We start from the raw sequence: 21645 nt of genomic DNA on the forward strand, positions 1-21645 counted from the left end.
TTTGCTTTAATTACCCTGAGACTATATTTTAGTTATAGTTTTCTCTTTAAACCACTTGTTAAAGTGCTGGGGGTATATGTGTTGACTTTGTGCATGTTCCATGCAAACGTCACATGTATTTTGAAGGAAAGRATGACAGAAGCATGAATGCCTTGACCCATTTAGCAGCTTTTTGTTTCATAGGCAATTTCTGTAGGTTGTACTTACCAGGGATTATTGAGAATGACAGGAGCTATTGGTTGTTAATTTATTTTTTTCAAGTCCTCAGTCAACACTCAGTGATTGTTAGTGATGAAACTGGTGGCACTTACTATGGGCAGGAGGGRTCTGGCTGGACCTGGCATAGGCTGGCACATACCTGTTGCCCTCTCCCATTGAATGATAGTTTCTGCTGTGTATCTACTTTTTTTCTTCCATAAGAACATCTTTAATTTGAAGGTWTRTTTTGGGGTTTATTTTGTGCTGAGAAGGAAAAGGCAGTTGCTGTTCTCCATACTGGAACATCTAAGGTTTTTACTGGTGAGAGATGCTTTGCAGATCCTCTGTTTGTTTAAATGAAAGGAATGTAACACATTCTGAATTTCTCTTTTAACCCACTGAGAAGTGGCAGGATGTGATCCCCAGTGCTCTACAGCCCTTTCATGGGAAAACAGCAGTAAGTCTCAGTTCAGGATGGCAGCTTTGCCTTAGTGAATAATTTGGCAAAACTGTGCTGTCAGGTGAGACATGAGATGTGTTGATGTTCTGTTAACCTGGATTTGGGAGACCCTGACAGTAAGCAGTCAGTGTATTAATAAACTGTGAAATGAGGGGGAAACTAGGCARTGGAACTGCTGGCCTACAGAGAGCAGCTTTTAGCTTGCAGCTTCTGCTGTGCATGGGATGCAGCTTTGCAGAGCAGCAGGATGCAGTGCTGAACTTCCCGTGGCTGAGGTCCCTGTCCCATGGTGTTCCTTACCCAGGCAGCAGCCCAAGCCATTCTCTGTTTTCATGTGTTGGGCTCCTGCCTGTGCCCAGCTCTGCCTTGTCTGTGAAGGGGAGGGCTGTTCCCAGGGGTACTTCTTCCCATTTATGTTTTGCTGGCAAGTCCATATGAAAGAAAATTAAAGGGTCAAGGACTCTTCTCTTTTTCTCTGTTTCTATCARGGTTGCAAACCTCAAAACTGTTTGAAATGCATTTCCCAGACTTTGATGTGAAGATCSCAGTGTAATTTCATTTCTCCTCCTAAGAAGTTGTGTATTGTTAAAGGAACACGAAGAACATATGAACAAGTGCATTTTCATAGGCTRGCTGTTCCAGTGCTTTGGCTACTTTTTAGAAAAAATTCTATTCATGTGTGCAGTGTCACTTCAAGGAGTGACAGGCGTATTTCCATAGCAGCAAGGGTTGGGCTTTTCTCAAGCTTCTCTTCAGCTTTTTTCTCTTTTTTTTTGATAATGAATCAACTGTGTGTCACTTTTTGTGCTGTCGTGCACCCACTTGCTAATGTTTTTGACCTWGGTACTATACCTTTGGGTGGATAAAAAGTGCCATTTAAGGGTCACGTGGAACCTAAAGATGAAATAAAACTTTATGCTTTATTGTTAAGCAACAAAGCCAAGTGCAAAATACAGGTCACAGCCATCCTGTACTTGGCAGGTTGTATTTGAGGGTTCAGTGGGTGCTGGGTGTGTTATTTGAGAGTATTTGGAATAAAAGAGGAGGATAGCCCGCTCCCAGGAAAATGGAGCAGGGTAAAGGAGAGGGCCTTGGCCCAGGAATGGCAAGAGTTTGGTCAGGTGCCTTTTGCTAGGGGCTCCCTTTGGTGGGCGAGCTGGGTTCCAGAGCTCCCAGAAGGTTCTGCTCCAGAGCAGATGTGGATTCACATCTCTGGCCCTTTTGCTGAGAAGAAACCAGGGTTCCTTCAGTTAAATAGCTTATTTCTCTTGATGCTTAGAGGTGCCAACAGTAACAGGAATATATATATATATATATATGTATATGGAAAACAGCATTTTGCAATATGGCTTGTTTGTGGATGTCACAGGGACTGAAGCTGCCAACTGGCTGGAGAACAAATCCTGAACAGTCTCCGCTGGATGTCTCATGGTAAAGGGACCACCTGAAAATTAGAAACAGTTCATTGGAGTTATGTCTCACAGTTTCTCAAGCAGCAACAGAATAAAGCTGATGTGATTATTACCAGCATTTGTCTATAAATTAGAAATTTGAATGCTGTATCTCTTCTTGTTCAAACTGTTTTCTTGTCCAAAAGCATTAGAAATGAGCAGTTTCAGTAGAGAGAGGATTACCAGAAGTGGCTGTGACTTGCACAAGTAAATATTACTCCTGTCAGGCACTGTTTGCTTCTTATGAGATGTTCAAAAGAAAGGAGTAAAAATTTGAGTGGATCTTCAACTCCAGGCAGGTTTTGTACTCGTGCGTCTCCTAGAAGTGCAAAATCCTGATTACACCAGGAAGGGGAGAGGGGCASTGTGATGCTGCATGGATTTGTTGGTCAAGGGACTTGTAGGTAAATACAAATTCAGGAACAGCATATGAACATCAGATTCATAACATTTCAAGCAAATTTTGCTCTACTGGAGAGGGRAGCCATAGGAATTACCAGCTGGAGTGAACTGTAACTTCTGAACTAWTTTGTTTCTCTAGTTGCTCTCTCCAACTCCAACTCCATTTGCTTCTCCATTTTGTTTCTCCAGCATGTTCTTCATGCTGAACCTTTGTGCCTCTGAGCTGTTGAGATTGTGAGTGCTGAGCAGCATCACCACTGTGTCCCTTGCCATACCCACTGTCCTGGGTTCTCTCAAAGGTCTTGGGGATCAAAGGGGCGTCCTGGCCAGTTCAGGACAGGCTGGGAAGGGTGGCTGTGTCAGTTTGGTTTTGGTGAGCTGCACAGGCTATGTTTTTCRTGCTGAGCAGTTCATGTAGCAATGAGTTTTCAAGCCCATGGGCTATGTGATCCCTGTGTGCTCTAGTGCCCAGGGCAGCCCAGCRTTAGCAAAAATTCAAGGGGGAAAACAAGTGTTAAAGGAATGGCAGAGTGAAAGACCTTGCAGAGGCAGCTGGTTCAGCGGGTTATCGCCTTTGGTCTGCATCAGATTTGATGCTCTGGTTCTGGGGTGATGGAAAAATTGCAGCAYTGCTGAAGGAGGCAGTGGTGCCTTTCTCACCCTTCCTGTGAGAACAGCAGTCAAAAGGGTGATGGCGGCAGCAGTCTAGGTTAAAACTAATGAGGGGAAAAAGGCAGGGTTGAGCACCTGTGTGAAAAGACAGGCCTGGTATTTGCAGGGTACCCCTGGAGTGAAGAGGCTGCAGATACTGCTGTGCTGGTTCTCTGTGATGGCAGGGTTCCCTTCAGTGTGACATTACAGTGAGCCCTCAAGTCCTGTGGTCAGGGCCTGTAAATAGCGCTGTAAGATATATACAAATATTAAAAAATACTTATTTTTTTTGTTACAAAAACTGCAGCAATAAAAAGGCAATAGGAGTTCCTGTGCTATGGAAAGGAAGGGTTTGTATGTCCTTGGAAGGAGCAGAAGGTTTTGAGCTGGGTGGTGGAAGGAGACCAGAGCTCTCCAGAGAAGTTACACCTCCTGAATGTGATCCATGTGCTGGAGCCAAACTCTGCAGAGGCTTGAGTTGTCCTGGCTGGGAACACTGGGGTTTTACTCATCTGGAACCAAACAGTAAAGGAAAACCACAAAACCCTCAGCTTCCTGCTCTGCAGGTAACGTGACTGCAGCTCCTCATTTCTCTACTTGCACTTTCTGCACAGTGTTTGCTTGCATTAAGAATGCAAGTCTTTATTTAAAGTTTTGTATCGTTTTAGATMTGTTGTCTCTTCACTGACAGGATGCAAGGTCTTTTAGAGTTGCATCAGCTGATGTACCAAAACCACAGTCTGATATTCATTGCTGCAGAGGTGTCTTGCTTTAGATCCCTTGGCTCTTTGGTTTGGCTGTTTGCTGTGTCCATCTATGCAATTCTTCCTCCAGGAAGAAGTTTCATTGTTGTAACACTTCAGTCACTATTATCTTTGCTAACAAGAAAGTGMTGATTTCTGCCACATATGTAAATATCCACAATGCTGTTGTGAGCAGGCTGTTCCAGGCAGTTCCAGCGCTCTGCCAAGCTCCTGAAGGCAGCAGCCCTATGCCAGTACCCCTGGTTGACTCCAGCCTTCAGCAGAGTTGTGGAAGGGGTTTGGTACCTGTTGCCTTCACTCCTTCCAGCATAAGAGCAGCTCATTTGTGGCATTCTGAGTGTTTTGTCACTTAATGACAATGTTGGGCAAGAGTGCCATTGCCATGAGTCTTTCTGAAGAGAGTTTGATGCTGCCAAGCTATTAATAAGCTGCAAAGTTTCTTGGAAACATCAGTCATTAGACAATGCCTGACTTGTCTCAGCAATGGGAATCAGGGGCTCCTTCCTGTGTTTGTCCTGCTACAGGGTATTGCTAATTCATACTGAATGCTCCACAAGATAGTACAAAACCAGAATTTTTATGAGTGCACAGGATATTTTTTTTGGTAAGAAGAACATCAGCCCAAAAGCTGGTGTTCACAGAGCTGTGATGTGATGTTTAGCAAAGCCGAACTAAAAGCTTTATATACTCTGTAGATTTGCAATTTGATTTCTTGCTTAAGCTACTGTGCACACCTCTGTTAAAATTCAACAGAACTAAACAAAACTGCCTGTTGGGACCATGTGTTCCTAAGATCCAGATCAAAATCTTTTCCAGTGCAGAAAGAACCTTGCAGGTGAGACCAGGTTTTCAGAAGGGCTCAGCTCCTCTTTAGGTCYGTGAAGACGGTGATCAGATGTTTGGGTGAACAGCACATGTGGGCACTCACAAGCAAAAGATCAGTTCATGTGCAGCAGGTCTGAACTTGAAAAATTGGYTTGGTGTATTTTTAGCTATGTGAGGCTGATAGTATTTGGAAAAAAACTATATATTACCAAGTTTTGGATCCAGACACAAAGATCTGCTGTGCTTTCATTTGCACATMGGATTATTTCTTGTGGAAGTAGTGGTCAAGTGGAAAATCAGCCTGGTGCTGGGGTCAGAGCATTATTCCTCCCCTTGGGAGTCTGGAGCCTGTTAAGAGTCTGCTCCATTATGAATCTCCTCACTGTAGTACAAGTTGTTTCCAACATTTTATTTGTGCATATTAGCACAGCATGAACATTTTCACACACACTTTCTCTGCATATTCTTTCTAGTTGTTCAAATAGTCAGTGGCAGGCAACATGTAACTATTCTTACTCCCCTGACTCTGGAGGATTTCTGAGATGTTCCTCTCTGCCCAGTTTGACAGGTTGTTGCTTCAAAATATGTGATCCATTTTCTTAAAAAAGTGTGTGTGGCTTAACAGTCAAATGAGGTGATGCTGTTGCAGTGGTGGAAGCTGTGTGTGCACAATTCTCATGGCAAGGAGGGAATGCTGCAGTGGTGCCATCAACAGATGCTCCTYAGGCATGGTCCTGACTGGGCACATGATGCTGGTATTGCCTTGTCCTCTGYGTTTGGATGTGGCACTCAGGGACTTGGGCAAGTGGGGCACTTGGCTGGGAAAGGGTTGGACTCGATGGTCTTGGAGATCAACAAGTCTGTGATTTTGTGATTTTGGTTTATATGGGCCTCTGCTCAGTGAGAAGGTTTAGTCCTGCCCTGCCTGCAGTTTTGAGTTCCATCAGAGCTACTGACCTAGCTTTACTCTCTGGTAGAGCATTGATACCTGTGCAGGTCACAGAGGACTACAGGTGCTTGTTTTAAGGGGAGACAGAAGTGTGAGAGTGCCCTGGGAGCAAGCTCTTTCAGGGTTGGTGTTGCCAAACTGATCTTGTGCCAAAACCAGCAGCACTTTGTGGGGCAGTGTCCTCCATAAAGGTGATAGCAGGCTCCAAAAATGCCCACTTATTTTAACAGGCTCTATGGGGAGAGACAAAAATGAAGCCTCTTGTGCTATGGAGATATCAAACAAAATATTCTGCAGTGGTGGGAAGCAGCAATGGGACAGGGAGGGAACTGGGAGAGAGAAGGCAGGGATGGAGAGGCTGAMGTTCTTTTCACAGCCTGTTTCTTCCTGAGAGACAGTAAATGACAAGCTGGTGACCCAAGGGGCTGAACACCCGCTCTGTGACATTCTTGGGAGCAAAGCAGAAGAGGGAGATATGTGCAGGAAAAGGAGTCAGATGTTCCCTCATTTCTGTTGGCATTTTGAGAAACTTTTTACTCTGCTGAAACATCAGTGAGCGGTGGATCCCATTTCTGTGAGAGAGTTCTCAACAATGGCACTTAAGAGATCACAAACTGATGTGTCTGGGGATGTCTCCTGGCTTGATGGCCAAGGACTTTCCTTGATCTTCCCAAAGGACATCTGGACAGCAACTCCTAAGTCTCAGTGCTGTTTCTTGCTTTCACTTGTAGTGTCTTGAATTCCCTTATAGTCTCTTTTGTCTTCAGAATTAAAGAAGCTCATACTGCTGCTAAGGTAGGTAGAATTGGCTGCTCCCTCCAAAATAGTTATGCCTCAAAATGGAGCCATGTCCTCTGGTTCCTGTCCTTCCCAATCCATGAAGCTGAGTGAGGGGAGTTTTAGGTTGGATATAAGGAAAAGGCTCTTCCCTCTGAGGRTGTTGGGGCACTGAACAGGCTCCCCAGGCAATAGTCACAGCCCCAAGGCTGCCAGAGCTTCAGGAGCATTTGACAGTGCACTCAGGCACAGGGTGGGATTGTTGGGGTGTCCTGAGCAGGGCCAGGAGTTGGACTTGATGATCCTGATGGGTCCCTTCCAACTCAACTTAYTCTATGATTCTGTGATAGTAGGATTCAGTCTGGTGTCTGGGTYCACGGTGTTCATTGGAGCAGGTGGGATGCAGACTGTGATTAACGTTGCCACTTTGCTGGCCTGAGGTATCTAGGGGGATGATGGAAACATGCTTGTTGCTTTATCCAAAGAAACAAAATGCTTTCCATTGACCTTAAGCAAAAAGGCCTCAAGGGCAGACTTTTTTCCTTGCTTTTAGTCTGAGTACAGGCTCCTAAAATTAAAAGAAAATCAACCAACCCCCCTCCCCAGTCCTCCTTYCTCTTTCCTGTGGTATATTTTATAATAGTTGCTGTGCTGTTTCATAATGAAAAAGTACCTGGCATGGCCTTTTGCATTATTTATTATTGTTGTTCATCAGGAGAGGCTCCAGTTGCYGCACAATAAATTTCCCAGGGCAGTGTCGCCCTTTGTCTCTGACAGCTGCTCTGCGACACGCTTTGTGGGGTTATGCTGTGGATGCYTCAGGCACAGGTTGCTGGAATATTTTGGGTAAAGCAAAGTGCTGCTGTGGGAGCAGACACAGACTCCTGGTCTGGCAGCATCTCCCATGTGGACTACTGGCCCTCCAGATTCTCCCAGCAGTGTTTCACCAGGCTTGGCACTGGACTGGGACTGTGAGCAATGTGTTAAATGCTGATCTCCATCTAGAAATTGCCTGAGCCCCAGTTTGGGATGGAAGCTGCTGTCTGACCTGAGTTCTGCACTCTCCTCTGTGCAGGGAGCTGCAACTGTATTCATRCAAATGGTGTTTCCAGCATCAGGGATTATATCAAAGGTTAACAGTGGGTTTTGGAGAGTCCAGACCCTTCATTCTCAGGTTTTGCTTCTGGGAGTTTCCAGTCTGAGGGTACTAATCTTAATCTGATTGCGATTTCTTGCACTCTAAGCTTAACCTAGTTTACCAGGTGTCATGGTGGAGGTATTTATAGATGCTAGAAGTGCTGTTGGATGTAGCCCGGATCCTGTCTTGCCAGTCACGGAGGTGCCTGTCTGTTGGTGCAGCTGTGAGCCACCTCTCGGCCCCAAATCATGCAGCTATCTTGCTAAAATACTATCTAGTACAATTATTTTTTCATGGAGTGGTTGCGTGGAGGCAGTGGCCAATAATCCTTTCAGAGTCCTGGCTACTCTAGGCTTGGGTGTTTGTCTCCCTAGTTGGAAGCACACTTGGGGCTGTGGATGAATTATGGATAAATCCTTTTTCTAATAAGGTGACTACTAAAAATGAGCATACTCAGTTTACTCCTGCAGTGCAAAACTGTCATTTCAGATTTGAATGCTGACTCTCAGATTATACTAATTTGAAAGCTTCGTTAAAGGGCTAAAATGTCCATAACGGACAACAAACTGAAAATATTTGTCCCCATTAAAGAGAATTTCCATAGCAGCAGCTCTTTAATAAGTCAGACCCAGGCCTCTTCTTTCATCCAGACTCCTCAGATAGAACTGCATGATATGCTGAAGTTCTTAGGTTTTGTTTCAAAATTTGACTCGTTTTTTCTTGAATAATAGTCTGTCTATCTTGACAGTAAGATTGGAACCCTACTTTAGTCTTAAATTAGTGATGCTACCATTGAGTAGATCTATGAGCAAGACTGGAAAGGAAGGAGATATAACTGCAAAGTGGTAGGGTGAAAGGGTCTGTGGACAGGCTGATCTGTGCTAGCAGCAGCAGGAACAACCAGCTGGAAATGCTGGGAGCATTCAGGATGTCAGCAACTGAAGGGCTGTAGCTCTGAATGCAGGTAAATGTTCTTTACTGTCTCTACATCAAAGCACACATTTTGTTAGCAGACAAGATACAGCGGTTAGGTTATTTGAAGCTGTTGGAAAAGCAGAGATCTGTGTCTTTTTTTTTTTTTTTTTCCCATTGCACTTTAGAGTTTGTACTAGCTTTGCTTGGAATTACCTTGGAGGAAACCAGAATTTATGTGTTCTGTTAAGAAAATGACCTCAWGTATTCAGCTCTGTTTCCAAATGGAGGTAAATAATCCATTCTTCCTTATTTTCTCTGTATTTTTGTTGATCTGTTTTAATTTTATGAGGGAGAGGTAAAAAGGTTGCACAGTTTATTAGAGATGCATTGTCCGTCCTTCCTGTTGTTTGCTGTCACAGCTTGTGTTCCCGTGGTTATATCTATTTTTTTCCTGCTTATACCAGAGTAAAGAAAGAGAGTACAGATTTGATTCCAGGTGTATCATTGCTCTACAAACYGAGAGTGACTTTAGCATTGAATCAGAGAGAATATTTACCAGTGCACTGTGCCTCACYTGAACATTATGACCTGTGCTCAGGCTGTGGCAGTGAGAGATTGATCCWGCAGAGTTGAACTGAGTGGGAAACTTTTTGACAGGGATCAATTTGTACCCTTGCAAGATAGAAACCTTGGAAAAATCCATTAAACAACTGCCATTTTGATAATCTTACTGCTTGAAAAATGAGCGTTTTGTCCTGTGTAACCTGAACATGGTCAACAGTCCTGTTGATGTGTGGCATGCAGGAATGGTGGTGAGGAAATTCCAGGAAGAAGTTAGAATTGCATTCTCTGACAGGAAGTGACTCAGAGGCTTGAAGAAATGTCCATGGGTATCCTGTACCAGCCACAGTGTGTCCAGTAAGATCAGGAGAGTGACAGTCCCCATGTGCTGGGCACTGCTGAGGCAACCTTGAATCCATTGAGACCAGAAGGAAATTGAGGAGCTGGAGCAATCACAGGGAAGGGAACAGAGCTGGGGAAGGGTCAAGAGCACCACAAACTGCTGAGGGAGCTGGAAAGGGGCTCAGCCTGGAGCAAAGGAGTCTCTTGGGGCGGGTGGTCCTTTTGGCTCTGCACAACTCCCTGACAGGAGGGGGCAGCTGGGATGGGGGGGTCGGGCTCTGCTCCCAGGCAGTAATGGGTAGGATGAGAGGGAATAGCCTCAAGCTGTGCCACAGGAGGTTTGGATTGGATATYAAGGAAAATTTCTTGAGCTGTCAGGCATTGGAAGGGGGCTGCCCAGGGAGGTGGTGGAGTCCCATCCTTGGAAGTGTAAAAAATGTGTGGATGTGGTGCTTGAGGACATGATTTAGTGATGAAYAAGGTGCTGGTGGTGATCATTGGACTTGGTGATTTTAAGAGTGCTTTCCATCCTTAATGATTTTGTGATTCTGTAAATCATAGATGTCCTAGGTGAGGTAAAAATAGTAGTACACAATCTAACTCTGGAGGAATACTTTTGGCCTRCATGTGACCTGCTTGACAGCTGTTTCTTGTTGTGTGAAGGCTGGTTGGCTGTGGTGGTGGTAAAGGGGCCTCAGAGTGATGAGAACTTAACTGCAGGGCCAAGTGCTTGGATTAATTCTGGTGATGGATAGCAGCACATAAATAATTCTGTCCTTGGCCTGGCATTCATTCACCAGTGCAGCAAGCAGCAAGTGCTGCCGTGAGCCCGAGTTCTTCTGGTGCTGTTGTGTAGGTGGTTTTCCCAGTGTCTGTTTTGGTTACAGTCTRTGGAATGCCAAAGGCATGCATTTGGGGACACAAGGCATCACTCCTGCATCTCAGGTCTGTTCACAGACCTGGTGGTAGAATGACGACATCCTTTTAAAAATGGTTTTGAGGACACCACCACCATTACCACTTTAAGACTGGGATGATTTGCAATAAAGATTGCTATACTTATGGGTAGATTTACTTACAATCACAAAGCTGTTTTTCGCTGTCTTTTTTTCTTTTTGGAGAGCAGCCTAACTTAGGATTCAATCCTTCCTAGATTCCCTCAAAACATAAGGTGGTACTTTCCTTGCCACTTTATCTCAGCCAAAGCCCAGGCCATCCTGCTTTCAAATATGGCCTAGACTTGGTGTAACCATTAACATGCTGTTGAACAAACCCAGTAATCAAAACTGGGAAAACCATACATCAAGAAACCTCATAGTTTCAGGTCTGGTGTTGAGGATTACCCTAATTTGTGAAAAAGTGATCTGTTCCAAAGTTCGTTTTGGTTTCTTCCAAATAATTCTCTCTCCCGTAATCTTTACAGTAATAGTTCGCAGTGAAGTATATGTTAGAACGGTTGATTATTGGAATTATGTGTTARGTTAGCAGAACCTTTAAAAGACAATTTATGTAAGGTGGATATTTCTGCATCASGTTTTCAGATGGTTTTGGTCACACAGCCTTGGTGGTGATGGACATCAGTGAATTTCAGAAGTGCCATAAACCCCAAGCCTCTTTGTTTTAGTGAGACAGGGTGGTCTGTAATGAACCTGTATGTAACAAAATCACAGCAACACTCCTGCATCTAAAGAGTCTCTTTTGCCTCCAGTTGGAATGATGTGTCTGCAAGCAATAGAGACATGGAATCTAAAKCCTTTCTTAGGATGAAACTCAAGTCTTGGAGTCCACAGCTGAAGCTATGGAAGGCTGCTGGGGAACACAGTTTGCTTTGGCTCTCCTCAGACTTCTGCTTCATTGGAGTCTGTTGTTTCACTTACAGTACATGTTTTCATGTGATCTGTGCTGGATGGAAATTCCTGGCATTTTTCAGGATGTTCGCTTTTCCTGGTCACGTTCCTTGTTCATCAGCTGAGCAGAAGCAAACCATCCTGTTTGCTTCCCRGGGCAGCCTAAGCTTCTGTGTTTGTTGGATTTGTAGAAAATCAGCTCCAGATGGTGGATTGACATAATTGAAATTATCCTTAGAAACCTACTGAGATGAAATCAATAGACCAGCATTTAACTGTGTTAAAAAATGTTGTCCYAGTGTGAAAACAGGAGGAAGCTTGGTATATAAAGTTTAAAAATAGTAAGAATAGGAGCAGGCTGTGAGGAGGTTTCTTGATCAGGGTTTGTAGATAATTGTATCAATTTTAGTGTTGGGCAGCTTCAAGTCCAGTGTTCTCCTGAGCTGTATAAACATTGCTGTCAGAAAGGGAAAATCTTACAATACAATGTTACTGGCCTTGACAGAAAGCTGGGATTTTGGGTATGTGAATGAAACAGACCTGAAGGATAATAGAAGAAATCTCTGGACCCTGTCTGAGGGCAGATTTGTGCTGCCATGATGGGACCAGTGAGTGAGGGGCTGTGTGGCCATTCTTGGCAGGTTCCTGYCCAGCACTACTCCCTGTGCCTTTTGCAGAGCTGGGGGGAGCTGATGAACAGGGGAGGTTTTGGGAATAAGTGTCCCATCCTCCAGACCCTTGGCAGTCATGAACTCCATTTGATTTTGCTCTGAGGGGAGAGATGTCCTCAGRGAAGCAGTCAGAAGGGATGTGGGAGGTCAGTCAAGTGATGGCGTGATGTTGGGACAGGTTGTGCACTCGCAGAAGGTCCTCCAGCTCCTTGGTGCTGCAGGCCTATCCTTAGCTGTATGCTTTGCTCAAGGGACAAACACAAGGTATGGAGTGTTCTGCATCTGTGCTGGCTGWCAGTGTCCTCAGTGTCAGCTTGAAATGGGTTGTTACAGTGGGAGTGGTGAGGCACTGGCACAGACTGCCCAGAGAAGCTCTGGTGGTCTCGTCATTCAGAGGAAGGTTGGATGCAGCTTTGATCAACCTGACCTAGTGGAAGGTGTCCCTGCCCATCTCTGGGGTTAGAATGAGTTTATCTGTAAGAACATTACAACCCAAACCATTTCACAATTCTGTGATTTWTTTAAAGTGAGAATGAAATGTTACTTTCACCTGTCTCTCTTGGAAACTGTGCTGTTGCTCCCTCAGTGCCTGCCTCTGGCTGTCCGTGTAGGCTTCCCATTGCACTGCTTACTCCAGGAGTTTTTGGAGTGTCAAAGTCTGAGCAGGCTGATCCTCCTGATAGTGCTGTGTATATAGATGTAGCCATCTGGCACAAAGTGAGGAATTGTTTTGTGTACACRTAAGTAACATAAATAAGATACTCCTCGTGCTGCATGGCTCAGTGGAGGGTAGGGATGGAGGTCAGTCAGGATTGAGAGATACCAGGCCTTCTTGCTGCGCGTGGAGAGAGGGACCCTGCAGCCCAACCAGGTGTTTTTCAGAAGGCTAAGTGATGTGTAATAAACATGTGGAAAAAATCTTTATAAGAAAAAGATAAAAAAAGTTTTGAAAATACATTTATAAGGTAGAACCTCACGTTGCAAAGTCTGTTTGACAGGCAAGATGRTTAATGGGTATTTTGGGCATTATTTTATTTGCTAAACTACATTATTTGTTTCATTTTTTTTCCCACAAAAACAAAGTAAAGAAGGTGCTACTAAGGTGAAAATACCCCAAAGCAGGCCAGGTTTCAGTACCAGCAGTGACCTTTTTCCATATTCTGATAAACAGATATATCCTTTTACTGTTGACAGGAGCAAGCCAATCGYGATTTGCCTTTTTGCAGTGTGCTCAGGATTTTTAATGAGTATGTTAGTATTTGTCTCCTTGTAGTGCTGTAGCCTAGTGCACACTGTGGCATCTCCTTTTGGGTAACACACCCAAGAAGAGCCTGTCAGGAATGTTGAGTTCTGTGCTGCAGCTGCCCTTAACTTCRRTTATATCCAGGCCAGGTATCCTTGYTTTCACTCTTCTCCACCATCACCRMCTGGGATTGTATGGAAGTCTGCTRGTGAATTGTCRCCAGAAAATGGGGATGCGTTGTTTGTTTTAGGTGGTTGATGCAAAGCATTGGRTAATACATTTCATGCTATTGGATTTTGTACAAGTTTCTTTTTGTGGTGTTTTTGTGTAACAAATGCGGTGATTTTTAGCAAATGCAACATGTATGCAGATATTTTTGGATTGTTGTATTGCAGTAGCATCAAAACTGAAATTATCTGTTAGTGATTTGGAAGTGAAAGATCGAGAAGGGAAATAGGTGTCATCTCTCTGGAAATCAAAGAGGGTGTGGAGCCATGTGATGGAGCTCCATGTGCTGCAGGTTGGGTAGTGCCAGCAGAAGCACCCAACTCCTGCAGTGACACCTCAAGGCCAAATCAATGTCCCTGAGCTGTCACTTGGTCCAAGTTGAGCTGGTGTGGGGTGGCAAGTGCTGAGAAGCTTCGGTTGGGAGGGATGAATGGCTGCTGGCTACAAGCTTTTTTATGCCTTCCAGGCTGCACAATGTGTGTATTGCTTTTGAGGGAATGCTTGATTCTGAGGTTTGTTGGGCTTATCAGGCTGGTTTTAGATGTCTATTGCCACAGTGATCTTAACAGTCCTTTCCATCCTCAATGGTTGTATGAATCTCTTAGAGAGGTGAGTCTCTTGTGTGAAGTAGCAAGTGATGGGACTAGAGGACTCTTGTGCCAGGGGAGGTGCAGGTTAGATATTAGGGAAGATTCCTTCACCTAAAGAGTTGTCAAGCCTTGACAATGTTGGAGTCACCATCCATGGAATGTGTGGATGTGGCACTTGGGGACATGGTTTAGTGGTGGCCTTATCAGTGCTGGGGGAACAGTTGATCCATTCCAACCTGARTGATTCTGTGATTCTCTGATCCTTGTAGTAGTCTATGTCCTGAAATGGCTCTAAATACTTTGAAGTAATTTTTTTTTCCTTTTTTCATGGTCTTGGTATTACCCAAAACACCTCTTTGCAAGGTGGAGGAATGCTTTTGGCTTTTCCCAGGAGGGTTGTGGGATGGTGGGGACTATGACACCTGTTCTAAGGTGCAGGCAAAGAAAGGTTTTTGGAGGAATCCAGGTGGTGTGCCAACTTGGTGTGGCCAGTGCCTCCTGGGATGAGCAACAGCAAGTGGTTAAGAAATCACCCAGGCWGTGGGAAGCTGGTGGGGATTCAGTGACAGGCTCCTGGGAAAGTGGTGTGGAAGGGGCCTCATCTCAGGTGTTTTGTTGGGGTGGAGTAGAGGTTTCCTGTGGGCAATGAGAATAAGACGGGGTTTTCTGCACCCCAGTGGGTGGCCTCGGAAGGGACAGCTGCCTTTGTGGTCCCTGATCTTGTTGTTGCTTGAGTWGGTCATCTCAGCTTCAGTGGAAAATGCAGAGCCAGTGGCTGTGCAGTGAGCAGGGGCCCCTCTCACATTACTATTTATTTATGTTGTGTTTCCCACTGCTTCCTCAGTTGGCTGCAGAGCATCACTTTCCCTCACCTGGTCACCCCTCAGATGCTCTGTGCTTGGCAGCCCACTTGGCAGGAGTGYGCAGATATCCGTCCTCCTTCAAGCCTGGTTATCTCCGTTTGCTGCTAGCCTGAGGAGGGTCAGGAACCCCAAAAGCTGTCCTGTGCTTGCAGTGTCACATAAAAGACATATCAAGGTGCCTTTTCCCTTTTCAGTGCCACCCCCCAGGTGTTGTGGTGCGCCCAGGCTGTGTGTGGTGGGTTGGGCCCGTGTCCCTGTGGGTGTGCATGGAGGATGCTCAGCTCTGGGGTGGATGTGCTGTGGCTGCTGGAGCCCTGGCAGGTGATCCAGATGCTCCAGCTGTCACAGGAGGAGCCTGGCTTTGGCAACTGCCTTGGAATGAGCTCGGGAAGACCTTGGTGTGAGAGCTGACTCTGTGTCTCCATCCCCCTGTCCTGACACAATCTGTGATTTGCTAATGTTGTAAAATACATTTTCCTTTTCTTACAATATGTCATTTTTTTCTGTTTATTTCCAGATGCTCTCAATATTTTGTGCTGACAAAAAGTTTACTTTATGTTCGTTGTCTCCCAGGTAAACGCAAAGCGCTGAAGTTAAATTTTGCAAATCCACCTTTCAAGTCCACAGCAAGATTTACTCTAAATACTTCTGGAGTTCCTTTCCAAAATCCACACATGTGAGTATAAAGTCAACGGCACAACTAGTGGAACAAATTTGAAATGATTTAGCCAGCACCTAATGTTAGTTAGATGGAGTTCAATTACTCTGGTTATTTGTAGGTTGTTTGAATCTCTCAGTTGAGTCAGTGTAGAAGGGGTTTTTTTCCCAGAATTAAATAAAAAAAGGTTAAATTGGGATCTTCCTGGTTTACGCTGGAGCTAATGCCTTTCAGAATTGATTGACTTGATATATTGTAGCTGATAATGGTAGATATGCCTATAATTAATGTCCAGACTGATTCACTGTTGTTTTCCTATGTCTTTATTCAGCTTATTACTTTTTGTTAGAATTTCTTGTTTCTGTGTTACTTGTGAAAGCCATTACTGTGATAGAATTGTTTTCAGCWCTAAAATAAACAAAGATTGAGGATTTTCATTTTACCAACAGGGATATGGCAGGGAGTTACACAGAGGTTAAGTCTCAGAGAGTTGTCTAGCTAGCCTAGCCTCAGGATATTCCTGTCCAAAGTCTGAGAGCAAGCGTGGCACAGAGCTCTTCCTGACACTAGTAAATACCAGGGTACATCAGCGTGAAAAAGATCAGCTTTGTATCCTCAGATCCACCAATCTAGCTGGACAGTGCCGTTCTGCAGCTGGTCCCTGTGGCARATGCAGCAAACATATRAAAGATGTCCCACATTTTTCTTCTYTAAGGTCTCAGGAGTTTTGTCAGTGTCAAGTCTCAGAAGCTGCACCTGCAGCCTCCCTGCTGCCTGGGCTCTCCAGGGTGTCCCTGTCATAGCCTGCTCCTGCTTGGCTTTGCATGTCACTGCCTCTGTCCTGGAGCTCAGTGCCTTCTGCTTTCCCAGGAYATACCCGCTGGGTTCTCTTCTTGTTCCTGGAAGCTTCTTAATGCTGGGGATTTTCAAACAAGCCTTTGTCAAGTTAGGAGAATGTTTCTGATGAGTTTTTGATGGTAGTTACAACACAGAGAAATTTTATGGAGTACTTTAGATGATTCTTCTTAAAATCTTGAGYGACCTTTCCAGCAAGTCCTCTTTCCTTGTCTCTCTTTTCCTCTCTGAAATAGGGTATTCTTACTGGTCGTTGAGCTTGCATTTAGATATTTACTTTTTGTGTCTCACCACATCATCAAACTCTTGTAAGATTTTCTGCAGACCCCCTTCTGGGGCTCTTTCCTCTCTCTGACCTTGTTAGTCCATTAAATAAAAGACTTAGTCTCAGCTAGTGAGTTCCCATCATCAGCTGTCTGTAGGGATTTGACTTTCTGTGTTTTATCTGTGTGGATTTCTGTTTCGGATTCACTGAAAGCCACAGTGGCTCCTGTCTAGCATAGAAGAGCTTTCATTGTTAGTAGATGACATCTTAAGCTTCATGTTTGTGCAAGTGATTGTCAACGCTRTCCAGGACAGGTGCTGCTCTTTCTCTGTTGGAGCTGCAGTTGTTGGCAGGGCTTGGATCCTGGGCTGGTTAATGGTGTTATAAGCTCTGAGGGCTTGCAAGTGTTTTGGATTGGATATGATAACTGTTCAAGTGCYAGAATGGTGATGTGTCTGTGCTAAATCTTTCTTGAGTGTCTGCAAACTCTTAATGGCCATTTCTGTTTGAAAGACATGGATGCTGTTAGTTTGGTCGCTTCCTCCATGGTGAGGCTGGCTGAGCTTAGATGCAGCAAATTGTCCTCGTGTCTCTTATGTGTCCACAGCAGATGCTGTTCCTCAAAAGCAGTGTTGACCTCTTCTGATTGCATGCTTCTGTCAAGTGTTCTGTCGTGCAGCTGATGTATCTCAATCTCCTGCCTTCTTTCCTGAGATGTTGGAATGACATTTTCCTCAGTAGGCCAGAAACATTTTCTAGAMTTTGGATTGGAACTGGATATTTCAGACCTCCCTGCCCAGATGTGTTTCTGATGCAAAGTGTRTTTGTGTTCACCAAGCCACTTCTTCTCAGCCTGGTGGAGCGGAACAGCCTGGACACCCTGCTGAAATGAGCACTGGGGATTGTTCTGGGCAGRCCCTGTTGGATCAGATGGGTGGATCTGAAGATACAGAGAGGTTAATTTCTCACATGAAATTTGGGGTTCTGTGGCTTGAATTCACCAATCCAGAGGCATCCTGTTGCTTCTGCCTTCAGGAGGGCAGAGGATCCTGTCTTCAAATGTGTCTTGCCTGTGCTGAGCTCTGGTTTGAGCATGAGAGGAAGCAGCCAGGGGTGATGTGCAGCTACCGGGAGTTTGGAATTCCTGTAAGCTGTATTTCTCTTGATTAGTGGGCTTTGGTTGGGAAACTGCTCAGTCTGGATTGGTGGATGGTCAGGTGAGAGTGTGGTTTCTTATTACATAGAAAGTAAAGGAGCAAATTGGGCTCCTCATGCTGGTAGCTGTGTCAGGAGGAAGAAAACCTCTGTGAAAACTGCACCCTGGCRCAGAAACATGGCTATTGAGGAGGGCAGGTGTGTCTTGCTACAGATGGCCTTACAAATTTCAGGCTACTGGGTGCTCCTTCACACTGCCAGGGATTTGTACCTGGATAAAATGTGTATAGACCCCATGTTCTACCAAGGTGTGAGTTCTTTCTTTCGAAGGTTTGTTTCTTGATCTGAGAGATCTTCAGGGGTGTTAGAAAAGAACTTGGAGAGTATGGAGGAAACAATTTGGGAACTGCTGTAAGCAAGGGGTGGAGTTTAACTCCAGTGAGCAGGGGTGATGCACAMAGGCTGGACAGGACTAGCTGTGGTTTGCTCTTGGAGGTTTCCCRGGTGATCTTTGTGTGATTTCTGACTCCATTCATGTTAGTTCCTTGGTTTTCATAGCATGTTATCTGGAGGAGCAATTTCAAGGCTGTGAAATCTCTATTACAAAGTGTAACRTTCTTGTGGACTCTGCCCAGTGCTTCCCAGTTGCCTTGCCTCCTGTGGTGCATAGACCCTGTGTTTCAGCTGTGCTTCTGCCTGGAGGCTGCTTCCAGAGTTCCACTGTTGTTGTGGGTAGAAGCTTTCTGGTAATACGTAGGCTGTGCCCTGTAATACTATGTCCAGGAGGAGACAGCATAGGTTCAGCATTATTGGATGTAGAAAGTTGGTAGATGGTTTCCAGATCTTTTGCCTGTCCATCTTTTGTCATTTCTTTCCCATTTGTGGAGGTTTTGAGCCATGTGTTACAATTTGGGTTAAGCTTGGGGCTTTTTCCCTCCAGGCTGTATAGGTATGCTGCCATGGGTGCACAGGGACTACAGGAGATAGGAGCCAGGGCAAGATACAGAGCCACATGGAGGGATACAACATCACATGGAGGAACAGGAGTTGATGAGTGGTCAGGACCTCTGAGCTTTGCTGTGCCATCTCCATGAAGGCATTGGATCTAAGAACTGCTGAGGSCCAAGTGGCAGTGGATGGCATGGCCTTGCTGCTCCTGTCCCATCCCTGTCCAGCCCATGTCACTCTAAGTCTTTACTTGCCCTAGGACATGTTGCTCCTTCACCTTTAGCAGTACATCCACCACCAGCTGTGTTGGGAAGAGGTCACCTTTGTCACAGATACTCAGGAAACTGAGCAAGGAGGAGATGGGCRGACACTGCAGCTACTCAGACTGGAGCCAGGGACAGGACTTCTTACATCTCCAGTGCCGCTTGGAGTTTGCCCTAAACACTTTCTGAATTGGAACATATGTTATTATCCAGGGGCTTTGATGTGACCTTTAAAGAGAAGAGCTACTCAGACTTTGAATGAGGTTAGAAACTGGAGGTACATTTCTAGTTCTAGAATTTGGGCTGTTGTTCCTTGACATCTCTCCTTCTGGAGATACTGAGGGCTGAGACATCCCTTATCCAACTAAAAAGCACTGTGAATGCCTACCTGTGGAGATGTTGTGGGGCAGTGGGCAGAGCCCTAGGATGGTGTGTTGAGCAGCCAGAAGCGAGGCAAGGATTTGGWAGGAAGGTCCATTCTGGTGCATGTGATGGAGGAGGTGTGTCTTGTTTGGTTCAGCTGAAACTGCTGCCACCAAATCTTCTAGAGATGTGCAAAGAGATTTTTATCGAGGCATGACATGTATCCTTCCTGTCTGTAGGGCATCTAGCACAGTTRTAAACTTAATTTTTCATGTGACCCGTACAGGGTAAGGCAGAATAGAGCCTGAATTAGAGACAGTAGTTGGGGAATATAATTCATACTTGAAAGAATGCAATCTGGAGAAGATGTAAGCATTTTAGTGATGGCTGATGCCTGGCCAAAGTCAGTGAGGCTGTGATGAACATGCTGTGCAAGCTGGGGAGCAGTTGAGGCTGTGGAAGCCTGCCAGGTTAGCCCATGTCTCTCGTGAGTTCAGGCTGAATTTGTCACTTAGACCAGATTAACAGCTGCTAACTTTGTTTTCCCTGCAGCAGGCGTTGCAGAGGCTGGAGAACACAAGCCAYGGTTAGAGTGAGCTCTTCAAATTCCAACCCATTATACTCACTGGAAAGCATCCCACCTTTTACCTCATCTGTCCTGTGTCCAARTAGGATTTAGGTCACAAACAAAATTAGATTACTCCGTTATCTATGTGGAAGCTCTACAGAGCTGCTTGCAGCTGGTGGCTTTTGCTGAAAGGAGATTCAGATCACACYAACAGGAGTGCTGTGTTGAGGTGTGACTGTGGCTGTGCACAGCACTGGGCTGTGCTGCCCATTGTGCTTGAAACCAAGTTGTTAATTTGGCTTAATTTGGAGATGACATTTTTGGTTTTCTGGAAAGCCTTGTATTCTTGTGCCTGGATATTTAACTTAGAGGATTTAGATCCACCTGCTAGGAAATGTGTGCAGACAGAATTGTGTTTGGCATCTGGTTCACAGCATGTTGCTTTTTGTGTGTTCTGTCTGCTGGCTGGGAAGTCTCTTGACTCCCAGAGGTGCCACCTCTTCAGAACCTGATTACCAGAGCATTGCAGTTTCACCTGGAAAGGTGATAAAGGGAATGGACTTCTCTTAATATTCAGACCTGATGTTTGAAGTGTCTGCTGTCCAGCTGAACTCCACAATCTCCCTAYAGCATGTGAGTGTCTTCATGGATTCATTGGGGCTTAAGCTTCCAGAGCTGCCCTGTGCTAACTTGTGACACCTGGGAGAGTCACACACTTCCAGGAAGCTGCCCCAAGAGTGKGTTGGATGTTCTACTGAACTGTCAGTGCTGGATTCTTCAAAACCCTGTGGAGGTCCAGTTGTACATCAGACTCTGCTGCTTCTTTTTTTTCTCTATAATTCAGGGACTGTTATTCCTGGAAAGGCCTTTTTTTTCTGGCTGTTCCAAAGCCTCTCTGAGGTGTCTATTGCTCTTTTAATCTCCTCTTAKGTGTTTCCATACCCTTCTGACATGTGGTGTCAGGCTCTGTAGCTGCATAACCCRCAGCTGGTGGAGTTCTTTTGGAAGTAACCTGAGAGAATTCCTGCCACTTCTGAAAAAAAAGCCAAAAATCAAAATCCCAAAGGGGAATATCCTAAATTGGCATGTTCTGTACTACTGGTGTGAATTTTCCTGTAAATATTTCTGTCTCTTCCTTRTTTYTGTAACTGTCWTTTCACATCTTTATTATTRCTGATTTCTGTWCCCTTTCTGCTGTGTAATGCTTTCYCRTGGCAGGGAGTACTGCCTGGAAGCCTTGGAGGTAGAATTCAGAGTCAAAGGTACCAAGAATTTGAATTGTTTTCTGTGACAGGATCTATCCCACTTCCTGAAAGTTGCAGTATCTGGATGTAATCACTTGTATTTTCAAGTCAGCACAAGTAGAATGGAACCTCCAAGGGCTCAGCAGAGCCATTTCAATGTTTGAGGGAGCCTATGGTAACCAGGCTTTYACTTTTCATATGAACATCACTGTTGGTTCAGTGCTGGAACAATGTTTCTTCTGTATCTTTTTCAGGAGCATTTTTTGCAAATTAATGAATTTTGCTTTGTATTTAACCTTCCTCTTTCTTCCAAGTTCATTTGGCCAGTGATCTCTGAGGCCTGGATGACAGTGATGATCTGGTCTGTAAAACACTCAACTATCTCTGGCTTCGAGTAGGTCACTGCTTCAGAGAAGGTACTCCCAGAGCCAGTATGAGATATTCACTGAAC

General features: G+C 45.0%; 1 protein-coding gene across 2 annotated transcripts in view; it reads left to right on the top strand.

Annotated features, from left to right (window-relative positions):
* Window positions 1–21645, top strand: part of MAP2K4 (mitogen-activated protein kinase kinase 4) — an 87827-nt gene that overhangs the window by 17112 nt on the left and 49070 nt on the right. For both annotated transcript variants that reach the window (XM_057378618.1, XM_057378619.1), the window contains exon 2: window positions 15449–15551. In XM_057378618.1, coding sequence (XP_057234601.1) covers window positions 15449–15551 — 103 coding nt within the window. The remainder of the gene's footprint in view (window positions 1–15448; window positions 15552–21645) is intronic.

This window comes from Malurus melanocephalus, unplaced genomic scaffold, assembly GCF_030028575.1.
Source record: "Malurus melanocephalus ecotype Western Australia unplaced genomic scaffold, MMel_1.1 scaffold_368, whole genome shotgun sequence".
Taxonomy (NCBI): domain Eukaryota; kingdom Metazoa; phylum Chordata; class Aves; order Passeriformes; family Maluridae; genus Malurus; species Malurus melanocephalus.